Source organism: Dermochelys coriacea, chromosome 3 (assembly GCF_009764565.3).
Source record: "Dermochelys coriacea isolate rDerCor1 chromosome 3, rDerCor1.pri.v4, whole genome shotgun sequence".
In the NCBI taxonomy this organism is placed as follows: Eukaryota; Metazoa; Chordata; order Testudines; family Dermochelyidae; genus Dermochelys; species Dermochelys coriacea.
In genome coordinates, this window is record NC_050070.1 from 117500761 (window position 1) to 117516939 (window position 16179).

At 42.0% G+C, this 16179-nt stretch overlaps 1 protein-coding gene across 5 annotated transcripts; it reads right to left on the reverse strand.

The window, feature by feature from the left end:
• Nucleotides 1-200: 200 nt before the first annotated feature.
• FBXO5 (F-box protein 5) lies at nucleotides 201-16157 on the reverse strand. 5 transcript variants are annotated; one of them, XM_038396863.2, is made up of 6 exons: nucleotides 16139-16157; nucleotides 13000-13108; nucleotides 6982-7718; nucleotides 6312-6402; nucleotides 3446-3628; nucleotides 201-1255 (listed from the first exon to the last, which is right to left on the reverse strand). In XM_038396863.2, the coding sequence occupies exons 3-6, from the start codon at nucleotides 7698-7700 to the stop codon at nucleotides 1004-1006; spliced, it is 1245 nt and encodes a 414-aa protein (XP_038252791.1). In that variant the 5' UTR covers nucleotides 7701-7718; nucleotides 13000-13108; nucleotides 16139-16157; the 3' UTR covers nucleotides 201-1003. The 5 variants fall into 5 exon arrangements, with proteins under 5 accessions (XP_038252791.1, XP_043367155.1, XP_038252792.1 ...); XM_043511220.1 differs by lacking the exon at nucleotides 16139-16157 and adding an exon at nucleotides 13289-13423; XM_038396864.2 differs by lacking the exons at nucleotides 13000-13108; nucleotides 16139-16157 and adding an exon at nucleotides 11682-12242.
• Between the last annotated feature and the right edge of the window lie 22 nt (nucleotides 16158-16179).

Below are 16179 nucleotides of genomic sequence, written 5' to 3' on the forward strand. Positions count from 1 at the left end.
CTAATGTTAGAACTGATATTATGATGCAACAAAATCAAGAACTACAGAGCATCTACATTAAATTCTGTTGAAAACATTTTAATTTATTTTCACATTTATGGTATAAAAAGGTAGACTGACAAATATTTAAAGTCATATTTACATATATACAAACATCTAAAATTTAACATACAATTTGAAGAAAAGTGACAAATCATTTCTTTAGCAATGTCACTATATACTTTTTTTTTTTTTTTTTTTTTTTTTTTAAAAAAACACTTTTTTGGGATGGAGTCAGTATGGCAAGAGTCCTACGTCAGTTTGTAGCTCCTTGATCATATCAGCAGAGGGGAATGAAAAAACACCAGTCAAATCCAAGATTAATTTCAGGTAAATCATCAGATCAGCTAGTGTTTTGAAAATTTAACTTAAAGTTCTAATTTTAGACTGATGAGGCTCAAATGCAAAGTATGTACTCTAAAACAAAGAGTCCCACAACTTTTTGTATATAAAAGGACCTCATTAATTTGCATACTCCAATTCAAATTTCCACTGTAAACTCATTTAAAATACTTTTCTGGAACAATAAAATCAAATATTACTTAATTAAAACAAAATTCAATCCTTAAAACAATTCTTCTTCCATCCCCCCCATTGAAAAATGCTAGCTTCAGACATGTAGGAATACTTGCCAAAAATGATCAATTAACCTTGGTTTTTTTTTTTAATTTAAGTTAATAGTTAAGAACATTCTTTAAAAGATACTGTAGAATTCATATCCAAATTTTTCTTTTAAATTTTATAAATCAGTAAAAAAACATGTTTGGTTATGGACAAATTTCTGAAAATTCTCAAAAGTTTTTAAAAATTGACTACAGCTGAGAAATGGATCTAGAATACATTCAACTTATTTTAAAAACAGATATTTACTAAGAACTACTCCCACATTCACTTTTCTTTAGGATAACTTTCATCTCTGAATTAACCTCTGTGATAGAATAGCAGCTGCTAACAGCACAACAGATCACAATCTCCGCAAATTCTGTTTGCTCTTTTTGGTGCCAGGAAGAAGTCCTAGTTGAGAGCTTGATTTCACAGGTTTGCCACTTGCACAGTGTCTGGAATTGTGGTAGCAGCACAGGCACTTGGTGCAAAAGTCAAAGCTACAGCTTTCACGGCTGCACGTTGCCCTCTGTAGATAGGAGTCATATTTTGCAGGTGAGCTGCAGCGACTACAAACCTTAAGGTTTTCAGTGTTTTTCAAGGTCTTGGCAGCCTATTGGGAAAATATACATTTATTTTTAGTGAAATAATCACTGGAACAAGTAAATACACAAACACCAACTCTTCCCCCTTGTTTTATAAGAGCCTGAGTTTGTTAGTCTCAAGGGAATGTTGCAAGACCCTTCTCTTCTCCCTTCTCCTTAAGGATGAGTGAAAGAGCTGGAGAGTGGTGGTATGGAACTCTGGTGGGGAATCTGTGGTGAGATTAATCAACTTACTAGAGTTATACTGTTGATGAGCTATTGGATATGTACGATTTTATGGAAACAGATCTAAGACGCTTTCTAAAATATTGTCAAGGGTAACCAGAACATTGGACTAAGTCTCTCATTGCAGAGTAATAAATATACAAGTAAATACAAATAAGGCCTGGATCCCTCAGTCCTCATCTAAAGAGCATATATGATGGGCCTCAACTACATTTACTTTCATAAGGGACTACATCCATTTAGAATTACATTCAACTTAAAACACTGTAAATAGAACTAATTTTCAGAAGTGGTGAGCACCCACTCTCTGAAAATCAGCCCCCTTCCTCCCCCCCCCCCAAAAAGACACCTCAAGTTGGGCACTCAAACGGAGGCAGTCAAAAATCACTAATCACTCAGATTACATTTCAATTTTAGTCTTATGGATTTAATGGAAAAAGTACTAGAGTTTGATCTGGAATGGCTAAAAGCAGCAGCCAAAGAACAGCAACACTGAAAGTTATGAATGTGGGTTTACAGAAACTTTACACTTGTTTGTCTTCATGAAGTCAGTATTGAATGTATTATCAGATGAAGTAACAGATCTGCCTAACCTGGATACTTTGCTGTGGACTGTAATATTTGTAACTTATTCCAACTATGAAGCACTTGGTTAACCTCATAATCATCTCTAAAACAGGTAAAACACTGAATTTGTGGCAGCTTTTAGCCAAGCAACAAACGCAACTAAAATGAAATCAGAAACTACTCTGATTTGAAAGTCACCGGGCAAATGAACTGAACTGGAAAATTTGGAGGTTAGTAAAATTGTTGAACAGCAAAAGCCACTGATCCCAAAGTGCAGATTCAGCACATCAAGGACAAAAGTCCTGTGGCCAAAGTAGGAAAAGATTAGTCTTAATTTTGAGGCAAACTATAAAGCCAAAGCAAGAGATACAATTTACCACAGAAACCACACAAATCTGTGCTGAATGTTCCATACAATTTGATTGGGGGTGGGGATTCAGCACATGTATTTGCAATTCATCTTTAATGTGTACAATAACAATACTTTTTAGATAAGCCCTATGACAGACAAACAAGAGCGGTCCAAAACACAGAGTAATTAGAATTCTATCTTTTCACCATTTATGCTACTTGGGATATAGACTGGTCAGTTTAGTCAGTTTCACCATCTGGTTGTCCAATGCTATTGTGTTAGGGAACAACATTTAAAACATTGTTGTCAAGAAATTTCATGAAAACACAGATTCAGCCTAGTTTTAGAGGCATCGCTATTGATCCCTTCTATGCTAGATGAACTGTTTTATGACAGGCTTCTTCAGAGGTTGTAGCATATGAGAGGCCTTACTCTTGGGTGAGTAAAGGGGCTAAGAATACAAAACAAAGGTTCAGCAGTCTCATTCTGAGGCATGCTAGTATGTACATTTTTGGAAAAAGAGCCTTTTTTCAATTTCATACAACTAGAAGTAAGAGAAGCATAGCATGGGCAGGCAATATAGATTTCCTTCTACAGTTGTGTTGATATATGTCAATCTTTAACAATAAGCTAGTACAGGCCTGTTAGTCATTGGCTTTTCTTGAGTAGACACTGCTAGTCATGTTATATTACAAAGTGAGACAGTTCTTTGAGGGCAGGGACTGTATGTTTGGAAAACTAACTGCACACAGATGGCAATTAAGGGGAAGCCACAAATTACTTTTCATTTGTGCCCTGAGCTAAGATTTACACCCAAGTATTTTTCTCATAGCCTTATTCAATAAAGACCATGCCATTGTATTATATAACTCCCCACCCAGTTTTATACATGCAGCAAAAATAGGTTCCATAATCTAAATTTGTCAGTTATGCTTGGAAAGTATTACCAGTGGTTAAAATTGTGGTGTTCATTTTAGAAACATGAGTTACAAACTGTTCACGTGCTATTCTTGACAGCGCATCAGTAGTTAAAGAATAAAAACATCAACATTACCTCAGAAAACTCCATGTGTCGGCTGTAAGAACCATTCTGATTGCTCTGGTTGGATGATTTGGATCTGGATGCTTTTTTGGATGAGCTGTTTGGAGGGGCTGCTGTCTGAACAGAAGCTAAAGCTGCTCGATACAGAACATATTCCCTTGTTACAGTATGTTCTGAGGGCCGTACACTACCATCCTGTCAAGAGGAAAATGAGGTTAAGATGTAACAAGGCTCCTAAGTAACTGCAAGTATAAAAATTTAACTTTGATGTAAAGTAGCTGTGTGTCTTTAAAGTATTGAGGTTTTCTTTGTAAACTTTTCTTTGGCTAGCAAGTTTATGGTAATTTTTTCAAACCTTGATAGTAAGCTATGTGGCTTTCATTTTACTTGTACTTTTGGTGTAAGTAGCAATTCTCATTACTATTTTAAAGGAGGGCTGTCAAATGATTAAAAATATTAATTACAATTAATCACAAGATTTAAAAAAGATGATCAATCACACAGTTAAACAATAGAATATCAATTTAAATTTACTAGAAATATTTTTTGGATTTTTTTCTACATTTTCAAATCTATTAATTTCAATTACAACGCAGAATACAAAGTGTAGAATGCTCACTTCATATTATTTTTTATCACAAATATTTGCACTGAAAAAAAATGATAAACCAAAAAAATAGTTTTCAGAGTAGCAGCCGTGTTAGTCTGTATGCACACACACACACACACAAAAAAAAAAAAAAAGGAGTACTTGTGGCACCTTAGAGACTAATAAATTTATTTGAGCGTAAGCTTTCATGAGCTACAGCTCACTTCATCGGATGCATTCAGTGGAAAATACTGTGGGGAGATTTATATACACAGAAAACATGAAACAATGAGTGTTATCATACACGCTGTAAGAAGAGTGATCACTCAAGATAAGCTATTACCAGCGGGGGGAGGGGGGGAGAGAAAACCTTTTGTAGTGATAATCAAGGTGGGCCATTTCCAGCAGTTGACAAGAACATCTGAGGAACAGTGTGGGGTGGGGGAAATAACATGGGGAAATAGTTTTACTTTGTGTAATGACCCATCCACTCCCAGTCTCTATTCAAGCCTAAGTTAATTGTATCCAGTTTGCAAATTAATTCCAATTCAGCAGTCTCTCCTTGGAGTCTGTTTTTGAAGTTTTTTTGTTGAATAGCCACTCTTAGGTCTGTAACCCAAGAGATTGAAGTGTTCTCCGACTGGTTTTTGAATGTTATAATTCTTGACGTCTGATTTGTGTCCATTCATTCTTTTACGTAGAGACTGTCCAGTTTGGCCAATGTACATGGCAGAAGGGCATTGCTGGCACATGATGGCATACATCACATTGGTAGATGCGCAGGTGAACGAGCCTCTGATAGTGTGGCTGATGTGATTAGGCCCTATGATGGTGTCCCCTGAATAGATATGTGGACACAGTTGGCAACGGGCTTTGTTGCAAGGATAGGTTCCTGGGTTAGTGGTTCTGTTGTGTGGTGTGTGGTTGCTGGTGAGTATTTGCTTCAGGTTGGGGGGGCTGTCTGTAAGCAAGGACTGGCCTGTCTCCCAAGATCTGTGAGAGTGCTGGGTCGTCCTTCAGGATAGGTTGTAGATCCTTGATGATGCGTTGAAGAGGTTTTAGTTGGGGGCTGAAGGTAAAGGCTAGTGGCATTCTGTTATTTTCTTTATTGGGCCTGTCCTGTAGTAGGTGATTTCTGGGTACTCTTCTGGCTCTGTCAATCTGTTTCTTCACTTCAGCAGGTGGGTATTGTAGTTTTAAGAATGCTTGATAGAGACCTTGTAGGTGTTTGTCTCTGTCTGAGGGGTTGAAGCAAATGTGGTTGTATCGTAGAGCTTGGCTGTAGACAATGGATCGTACACCACACAACAGAACCACTAACCCAGGAACCTATCTTGCAATGCCAGCTACAACAATGCCATGCAAATACCTATTCTCACTTTCAAGTGACACTGTAAATAAGAAATGGACAGCACTACATCCCATAAATATAAACAAACTTGTTTGTCTTAGCAATTGGCTGAACAAGAAGTAGGACTGAGTGGACTTGTAGGCTCTAACGTTTTACATTGCACTCAAAAACAAAACAGTTAAGTAAAATAATAATTCTACATTTGTAAGTTGTACTTTCACAATAAAGAAATTGCACTGCAGAACTGAAAAATACTATTTCTTTTGTTTCTTTTTTACAGTGCAAGTGAGCACTGCACACTTTGTATTCTGTGTTGTAATTGAAATGAATATATTTGAAAATGTAGAAAAACATCCACAAATAATTATAAATTTACATTGGTCTCTATTATTGTTTAACAGTGTGATTAAAATTGTGATTAATTTTTTAATTGAGTTAATTTGTTTTGAGTTATTTGTTTGAGATAAATGCAATTCATGGATAGCCCTATTTTAAACATCTATGGGACAACATGGTTTAGGCCACCATTAATTTCAATAATCTTCAATTACGCTGAACATTATTTTCAAGTTACCACAATGTTTAACCGTTTAGACAAATTATGCAATTGAGTCAACAGCAAAATTTTAAAACAACAAAACAATTTTTTCATCAATATTTTGTTGTGATGAATAGGAATGTTTGTATCTTTTCCACCAAGAAGTGAACTTTTAGTTCAGATTTTCCAGGTTTGCACTTCAGGTTAAAAAAAGGATGTCAACCTTAACAGGATTTAAACACCTCAGTTTAAATATCACAGGGCCAGCTCAGAGAACGTATTTTCAATATATAATCAAATAATTTTTTTGATCTTTATCCTCAAGAGCCACAGCTAGCCCTCAGGCAACAGGTTGTATATCACTGATTCAGATTTAAAGTTATCAAATGCAGGAACTTACAGAAAGGCTTTTCACTGCTTTACTATACACTTGGAAAGCCCATTTGTCTTCCTTTAGAATTTTCTTCCATGTTGGACTCACTTTAGCCACACTGTAGTGAAAACACAAACACCTTAATAACTTCTGAAAGTAAAAAATAAACTTGTTGCTCAAAAATATGTCCAAGATCTAGTCCACTAGTGTAAGTGTCCTCAAGAAACTGAGTCCACACCCTCCCACCCCCTTCAAGAGGCAGGCTATTCCATCACCTCTTTTCTATTTATATCTGGCAGTACTCAAAATGCGCTAGACTTGTGCAAATATAAAACGTGAGAGGGTGCCTGTCCCCGTGAGCTTACCATATGAATGGATCAGAGAAATTTTTAAAATTTTGAACAGGCAAATAAATATTGTGTCATGGTAAGGGCAAATGAGTGAATTTTGGTAGATTTTCATGATAGTTTTGTAGAACTGGAGTATTATAAGTTTTCTATGAAAGATGCACATCACTCCTATATAGCAACATGCATCATGTTGAGTAATGAACTTTTTAGGATACTTTTGAAGTAGTAACATAATACTAACCAACGTGCAGAAGTCAAGCTCATATGCACAGAGCAGCATCCCTTCTGGTTCCCACTAGCACTATCACTTTCCCAATGACAAACTCCCACAAGGTTAGTAAACTTACTTTATTAAGTCCATCTCATCAAGATGTGTTAAGATTTTTGCTAAAAGATGTCTGAGGTCCCTTTGGAAGAGTTCACCAAGAATGTCTATTCCATCTAATCCCATTTTTTTGCCAATTAGATTCTTAAATTCAACGCTTCCCTGGGAAACAATTCTGTCCACAATAGCCCATGATTTAAGATTTCTTTTACCACTTTTTTTCAAAGTTGAGCAAACCAGTTCTTCAAAATAGGTAACTGGTAACAAGGTTTTTTTGGAAAGCTGTGCTTGGCTTTGGTTCATGAGACAGTGATTTGGTGTGCCATATATATTTCCCGCCAGTAATATACTGTCTTCATGTTCTGTTGGATCATTGTACTCGCTGCTCAACATAGAGGAGTAACCACTCTCCTCATTAAACCTACTGTTTTCTAACGCCTCCATTTCACAGGCACCTTCACCAAATCTGTACAATACTTGCTGGTTTTCTTTGTTATGTATAAGCCTTCCTTCAGCTTTGGGGTCAAAATTCCTGGGGGTTGCATTCTGCAGTTCACTATGCAATAGCCTCTGATATTCTTTAACACAGTCTTTACAAGACCCTTCCTCATAATTCGAGGTAGAGGATTCTTCTAGTCTTGTCTTTACTGCATCAGTCTTTAATTGTGCGAGTCCAGAGCGGACATGGTTACAATTAAAATCACATTTCATTTTCATGGAGTGGTTAAGGTTTGCTTTCATTATTTTCTGGTTTGTATCCTGCAACAAAACAACAAAGTATTAATCCAAAACAGCTCTAGCCAGAGCAAGTCAGTTGCACAGTTAAACCAAATTTCTCTATGGCAAACAAGTATTGTAGGTTTCCACTTAAGTGATGAGATTCCCTGTGACAACAGGATTCCCTGCGACTGTACTCTGTGAACCAGGAGGTCCCTTCCAGTCGTATGTCCCTAATCCCTATGCTAAAAGCACACAACACCAACAAGAAAATGTTTAAGTTGGAAGATATTTACCATCAGATACATATCAGGACGACCTGCCAAACTTCTGGGCTCACCTGTCCATTTAAAATTCATCCTATATGGAAATGCTCTAAGAACCCATCAATACAAGACATTCGTCCTTTCCCAACAGGCCTTTAATCTTAAAGAAAAACATTCAAATAAATGTTTGTATCAAACTGAATACTACAGAATAGATTATGGTGATCTTTTTAATGAAAGGCCCAGTAAAAAAACATGCATTTTAACGTTTCACCATGCGTCTTATACTAAAGGACAATTTGTGTAAATTTCCAGTTTTCCACAGAATACATGCCTATTCCTATACTTTCTGAGATGTCTGGGATGGAGAGTTCTACCTTCGCACTGGCTGCTAGATAGCATAGGTGCGGAGGGGGAGCTTTCCTCTCTATTCTTACAAAAAAAAATGCTGTGAGGGAGGGAAAGGTATCACATAGCTCCGCTTCATTTCTTTTCATGGTAGATAAGCTCCATTTTATCGTTTCCCTATTTCTCTCCTGCAGACATGAAGCCTTAGGATATCTTGGACCATCTAGTCAGCCAGCTATCCTGCATTGATTGAGTGAGCATGTGTCCTGAGCTGAAGTTCTACTTATACGGTCTGAATTTAGTCAGAGCCAGTTCTTTTAATGGGGCTCCACAAAGACCCAAATTCCGTAACGGGGAATTCAGTCTATCGTTTACAAAAGTGACATTCACAGCACATTTGAACCTCTCCTCCACTTAACTGCAGCCAACTTGAAATGAAATGCAAAAGCTGTTTTAGACCAACTCCACTATACATTTTTTAGAACGAAACTGAGTAACTTCTCCAACTGAATATGTAGAAGGAGGGTGGGTTAATTGGGCAGAATGCAATTTCCCAATTGTAATTTGGATACCATACAGGCATCACTTTTAAGTCTTGCAAGAAGTGCCATCAGATCTTATTATGAATAGCTAGCTCTTCTCCAAATCCACACAAAACAGTGGTTACTGAAAATAGTACTTAAAAAATGTATCTTGCTGGTTTTCAAAAGTCAAGCATAGTTGGGCCAAGTCAGTACTTGAAGGAGACCCTGGGAGCGGAAAACAACCCAGTGCTATAGGAAGTCAAGTATTCAAAATGTGGCACTCTCTCCACAGAGACAGTCCTGAATCTATACTCCAGCATGGTGTTAGCGCATTCTATTACTTGAGCGCATGCCTTTCAGGTCCCAATCAGTGATCATTAAAATTCCAACAGCACCTTTTCATAAGAATAGAGTGTTACCCTGGATATAATTGTGCCAAAAATAATTCACTAACTTTTTTTCTTCTTTTTAGGATGGATATAATGGCATCCTCACTTCCTGTCTTAAACACCATAGTACATTCAATGTATTTCCAAGTGGCCCCTAGAACAGTGGTTTTCAAACTGCGGGTCGTGACCTAGTACTGGGTCGCGGAATGTAAGGCACTGGGTTGGGGCAGCTGTGGTCAGCACCGCCAACCAGGCTGTTAAAAGTCCCATCAGCGGTGCTGCCCAGCTAGATTTTACCTGTTCTGACACCTCACTGTGTTCTGGAAGTAGCCAGCAGCAGGTCCGACTCCTAGGCAGGAGGGCCACTGGGCTCCGTGTGCTGCCCCCACCCTGAGCACTGGCTCCACACTCCCATTGGCTGGTTCTCGGCCAATGAGAACACAGTGGGGGGCAGTGCTTGCAGGCAAGAGCCAGACCACTTCCAGGGGCAGCGTGGTTCCAGGACAATCAGGAAGCTTGCCTTAGCACCCCCCTGCACTGCTGACCAGGAGCAGCCCAAGGTAAGCCTGCACCCCAAACCCCTCATCCCCAGCCCAAACTCCCTCCTGCACCCCACCCCAACCCCAGAACCCCTCCTGCACCCCAAACCCCTCATCCCCAGCCCCACCTCAGCGCCTGCACCCCCAGCCCAAACTCCCTCCTGCACCCCACCCCAAAACCCCTCATTCCCAGCCCCATCCTGCACCCCAACCCCCACCCCAGAGCCCCCTCCACCTTGAACCCCTCATTCTCGCCCCCACCCTCACACCCCAACCCTCTGCCCCAGCCCTGAGCCCCTCCCACACCCCAAATCCCTCATCCCCAGCTCCACTGAGTCAGAGGCATCAACAATTTTCTTCAACTGGGTCACCAGAAAAAGTTTGAAAACCACTGCCCTAGAAGGAACAGAGTGTTAGTGACAGGGTTCCATGACTTAAGGATGACAATTGGCAGGCAGCCACTGAACTGGACATGCTGCCTCTTGGATATTAATTTGCCACCAAGCAGAACCAGGATAGGGGCTCCTGCACAGAGTACCAGGCCAAAGTACACTTCAGAGGCAAGGTGGAGGTGTCCCAACCCCCACCATGAAGGGGAGGAAGTGGTGGTTGAAGGGGAGAAGCCACCCCCAAGCACAATTTTGCTGATTGGGGGCAGGGCATGTTTGTGAAGCTAAAAAGTATCCCTTAATGTTAATGGAGATATCCCTTCACATATATTAGTGGTGAAATAGGAGGGTACCCCAGGTATGCTGTGATGGATATTTCTCCTATGTGTTCATAGTGTGGGGAAGAGATGTGATCTCCTACACACTGGGAATAGCTGGAGAAGCGTCCTTCCATGTGGTCACAGTACAAAGGCAAAACCAACTCCTGCGTTTGCGGAGACTGAGGAGTCCCCAGGATTTTTAAGGGGTTTCAGTCATAGACATTTCCAGGAGTTTGGGGAAAAGGGTGTTCCATAAATGTTTGAGGTGGAAGGAAGAAGTGTCCCCTGTATATTTAGAGTGATGCATATCTTTTTGGAGTGAAATAAAAATAATTGGTTCCCTCCGTGTACTGTGAATGGGGCAAAGCTGTGGTTCTTGCATAGCTGAATTAGTGAAGGTGACCCCCTCTGGGCTGTGGTTTGAGAAGGTGCCCCAATGGCCTTGTTTGCGCATAAATAAGTCCCTGGCCGCCTTCTGCGGTCACTAAAGCTCAGTGCATCTGTTCCTAGCGTGGTTAGTACATTGCAGGCTCAGAGCTGTCAGTGTATTTCCATTCCCAGCACCCGGTGCTGAGCTGGGCCGCTGCCGACAGAAGAGCCCCCAGCTCTGCCATCCGCACACTGAGACAGGTCTTGCCTCCTCTTTCCCTCACTTTTAATCATCCCCCCCACCCCCAAAAGGGGGCCGCGGGGCCAATCTGCCGCCAGTTTAGGCGGTGTCCTCTCCCGGCGGCATGGCCTGGACGGGCGGGAGACGGGGCTGCGCGGCTGTTCCTCAGCCTTCCTCCCGCCCGCCAAGACCCTCGGGGCTGGCGCTTCCCTCGCTTGGGGGAGCAGCCCGGGGCCCGCCATCCCGCCGCAGGGCGGGAGACCGAGAGGAGTGACGGGCGGGGGGGGGAAGTGGCTGCAAGGCCTGGGGGGGGGGGGGGCGGGGGGAAATGGGAGGCAGGCGGCCCCCGAGGGACCCCCGGGCTACCTGCCGGGTCTGAGCCACTCGGCGGCTGCCCTGGGGGAGCCCCCCGCCCCGAGGCATGTTCGGTTTCCCCAGCACAAGAACCGAGGCGCGCAGCCAGAGCCCCGCTCCCGCCATCCACCCTCCGGAGCCCGGGGCCCGGGCACCGAGCCCGCCGGGAGGTGTCACAGCCCCACCGCCTCTGACGCCGGGACCAGTCAGCCCTCCCGCCGCTGCGGCGGCTCCTCAGCCCCGTCCCCCTCGCCCGGCCGCAGTACCTGGGGCGCTGCTCCCTCCGCGCGAGCCGCGGCCGGTGAATGACTCTGGGCGGCTGCCGCGCTTGCCGGGTACTTTTAAAAACTTTGAATTTGGTATCCAAAATCCCGACGGCCAATCAGGTGCCGCCCCGCGAGCCCGGCCGCCAATGGCGGGGAGGCTGTAAACGGCGGCCAATCGCGGGCCTCGCCCCTCCTCCCTCGCATTTTCCCTCTTCGGAAGGAGAGGGGGCGAGGCAAGCGCGAGCCCGCGCTCGAGCCCGTGGGCGTGTCTAAAAGCAGGGAGGGAGGCGGGTAGCGCGCGCTCTCCGGCGTAGACACGTGGAGCGCGGGAGACCGAATGCGGCGCCGCCAGCAGCAGCGGCTTTTCTAGACGTCCGCATTGCCTCTCTGGGGCCCAGCGCTCCCGCTCCATGCACTCACCCCGCGCCTGGGTTCTCTGCCCTGGCTGTGCCAGGCAGCTAAAATCCCTTTTTTAGGGAAAAGTATTTACTGCAGAGGACTGGGACAGGCGGTAGCGACTGAGCTTTATTTGCTAAAAGAAAGGGAGGATTTGGAGCGCCTTAGAGACTAACAAATTTATTTGAGCCTAAGCTTTCGTGAGCGACAGCTCACTTCCTCGGATGCATCCATTGAATGTATCCAATGAAGTGAGCTGTAGCTCAGGAAAGCTTAGGCTCAAATAAATTTGTTAGTCTCTAAGGTGCCACAAGTACTCCTTTTCTTTTTTGTGAATATAGACTAACACGGCTGCTACTCTGAAACCTGAGGTTTATTTGTAAGTCCTTCTCTGACTGTGGGAAATCATTCCCTCGCCTTTGTGGTGCAGTTTCCCCAATCTGTAAAGTTGGGGCAGTTGTACCCCATTGGCAGCCTGGAGGGTGGCTTAACGCCAATGTAAACTCCTTGGGATCATCCCAAGGGAGACATGGAAATGCAGGTCATTCCCATATGCTAGCCCAAATAGAACAGGCTCAAGTTAACCATAAGCTGCAGAAGAGTCTGCTCCTGCTGGAATTCTGCGCAATGCAGAATTAATATTCTCTGCAACATTGTGTTTTTTCCAGCAGAATTTATTTCCCCCCAACCAGCACTCCCTAGCAAGGGCGACAGGTGCTCCTGCAGCCAGACAGCCTGGGGCTGACAGCTGGAGCATGAGGATATTGGGTTATTCTGACACATAAGACATGCTGAATTTTAAAATGTGTGCAGAATTCCCCCAGGAGTAATAGTCCCTGTAAATTAATGTCTCCTCCCCTTTTCTATGTTATTGTACCATTTAATTATTCCCTTGAACTACAGGAGCTGCAGTTTCACTTACCCTCGGCGGCAGTTTGGTTTATGCCTGGCTGTGAGGTTCCAACCTTCTCCCTCACCCCCAGTGGTTAGCTGACCAAAGTTCTTCAGTACCCCCAGATATTCAGTGTCACCTAGACAATAGTGGAACAGAGTTTAGCAGGCAGAATCCTATCTCAGCACTGGCTTGGCTGTGCAAAATGTTTCACAAGTATCCTCCATGTGAGCAACACGGGATTTACTTTATTTGGAGAAAGGAGAGGATGGAACAGGTTCCCCTGCTGCCCCCATCCTAAAACCAACAATCCACTCACTTTAGCTCTGCTTGCCTGGCTACTAAATAAATTTCCAAGGCTATTAGAACAATGGCAATGCTTATTCCTTTAAATACTTCTTGTCTATAAAGATGCTCAGTTGCAGTGAAGAAGGAATTCAGGATTAAGTCCACCATCTGCATAAGACAAGCTTATGCTCTAATAAATTTGTTAGTCTCTAAGGTGCCACAAGTACTCCTTTTCTTTTTGCGAATACAGACTAACACGGCTGCTACTCTGAAACCTGTCATCTCTAGAAATAGGCAGCTATTTAGGTTTAAATAAGCCCTTCTCTTTCCAGCAGCCATTTTGTTCCCTAAGTGATCCTGTATTTTGGCCTTAGTACTAAGCTCCATTCTGTAGAGCAGTGATGCACATGCTTAATTTCACCCATGAAAGTAGTTCCACTGAAGTCATGGGAGTACTTATACTCAAAGTTAGGTATATGGATCACTGTTTCCAAGAGCGGTGCCTTTACACTATAATTTTGGTATCATTTATATGCAAAATCAGAAGATATTAATGTGTCTGTTAGTGCAACTCCCATTCCTTCACGTTCTTAAAATCAGCTCCATTGGGAACACAATACAGTTATCTCACATCTCAGTGGAATTGTACCCACTCAGGAGTAGTGTCTCTGAAGCCACAGAGTTGTTAGAGAAAACAGTCCCTCCATCGAAACTAACATGGAACAGAGAGGTAATTATAAGAACTCAAGAACTTGAAGGGAAGGGGGGTTGCACTTACAGATACACAATACGACCTTACACTTCTGATTCTGCATATAAATACACCAAAATTGTGACGAGTAAGGCTCCATTCTTGCAAAAAGTGGTGCAGATACCTAACTTTGAGTGTAAGTACTCTCATCACTTCAAAGGAAAATGCTTTCATGGATAAAGTTAAGCTTGTGCATCATTGCTTTACAGAATAGAGCTTAGTACTAAGGCCAGCATACAGGATCATTTTAGGAAACAAAATAGCCTCTGGAAAGCCAGGCTTAAATGAGCACTTACTTGTATACAAAGGACTTGTATATTTCCTGGTTCAAACTAGAGAAGCAAGTAAATGTAAGATAATGGAATGTAGATATGAACTTTGTTTAGTTTTATAATTGCATTCCTTAATTGTTTACAATACATTAAATTACATTTTATATGTACTTTATTGAAATTATAATTTTTATAAGCAAACTCCTGCAAAGTTTGTTGCACATACTAACTTATTTTTATTCTAATATGTTACAGTGATTTTGTTAAATAGAAATCTGAAGTAAACATTTTTACCCATAGCAAAATTTTTCCTCATTATATGAATCATTTGTTGCCCTACAGATTTTATTACATATGCAATATATGATGGTATGGTCTGGTATAAAGACTGTGCTCATCACTGTGTGTGTGGACAGTCACAATTGCTTTCAGTGTTTTGCATACCCAAATATAAATATAATGTTTCTCATTTATCCTGTTTTAACCACACAAAAAATACCAGCAGATCAGAGAGGCAGAATTTTCCTTTACATAAATCATGCTGATTTGTCCCTATTATCTGGTACTGAAATAAGATTCTCTGGTCTGTAATTTCCAGGATTACCTATACCACCTTTAGAAAGACAGATTCAAATATAATTGCTACCCTCCAGTACAGTAGCTGGAGAGAATAGATATTTTTGTTGTTAGCTAAGATGCTAATTAAATATAAAGTATTTGCCCTACTCCTGCAAGAATCGCCATCTTTAATGACCATTCTGAGTAGAGGACTTCAGATCTCCAGGCCTGCTAATGCAACTCTTACACAGCCATGTAAGTCAACATAACAAATGTATACAGACAATAAAAACTCCACCTTTACAGATGAGATTAGCATCTTGCTGAAGGTTACAGAAAATAGTCTAGTCACCATTAGTTTTCTAATAGCATATAACCTTGATATAACTGATAAAAAGAGGAAAGCAAGAAATAGAAGACCTGAAGTTCAGGCTTCAAGAGAGTACATCCAAAATCCACAAAAGATCTTGGAAATTGCAACAATGAGCCTAGCTTTCAGATGCTTTGAAAATCACTGGAATCCACAAAGTCTATGTTAGATGCATAGGCTCCATATACAATGCATGGGGAGAGAGAGCGCACCGTAAAACGGGATACACAAAGATCAGCAAGTTAGGCATGCAGCTGCCTAAGCTAGCAGATGGGAGATGCTGATGGGAAAGGTGTGTCCTAAATCCCAGTCATCTCAGGTGCCAGTTAAAGTTCAGTGCCTAAATCTGGTCTGCAGGGAGTGACCTATTTCTGCTTGTGATCCACAACCAGGAACCCCTCTCTTGGAGTCAGGTGACTTAGGAGCCTAAGTCATTTTCACAAGAAACAGTTTAGGTGTCTGTCTCACTCCACACAAAATGGCTGTGGGGAAGAGGAAGTCTCCCTTCTAATCTTTAGCTCAGTGCTTGAGGTACTCAGCTGAGATATGGGAGACCCTAGTTTAAATTCCCCCCTTTGCCTGATGAGAAGGGATTTGAATAGGGGTGTATAACCTCTAAGGTGAGTACCTTAGCCACTGGAATATTCTGATGTAGGTCTCTCTCAATTTCTCTTGTTGAATTCACCCTACTTTACTAAGATAATTAAATATTAATTGGGCCAGAGACAGAAACAAAGTCATTGTGTAGTCAGGTGGCTAGGTCACTCACCTGAGAGGTAAGAGTAGCCCACTCACAGCTGAGCACCCTAACCACTAGCCTAAATGTTACAAAAGGGAGGCTCCCTGCATCCTTGGCTTTATAGTGTATGGAACAGCTTTTTATGCTCAAATGAAGCCTAGAACTAGAAGCAACTCCGTTTTTCTGCATACCTTTTGAAAGTAGAGCAGCAATGTCCTCAGGTGAGAAAATA

Excerpts from the sequence above, each read along its gene's own strand:
- FBXO5 (XM_038396862.2), bottom strand. The coding sequence starts at position 8,035 with ATGAATTTTAAATGGACAGGTGAGCCCAGAAGTTTGGCAGGTCGTCCT. Across the intron at positions 7,719-7,972 it reads GTCCTGATATGTATCTGATG|GATACAAACCAGAAAATAAT; the intron begins GTAAATATCTTC and ends GTTTTGTTGCAG. Across the intron at positions 6,403-6,981 it reads GATGAGATGGACTTAATAAA|TGTGGCTAAAGTGAGTCCAA; the intron begins GTAAGTTTACTA and ends TTTTCACTACAG.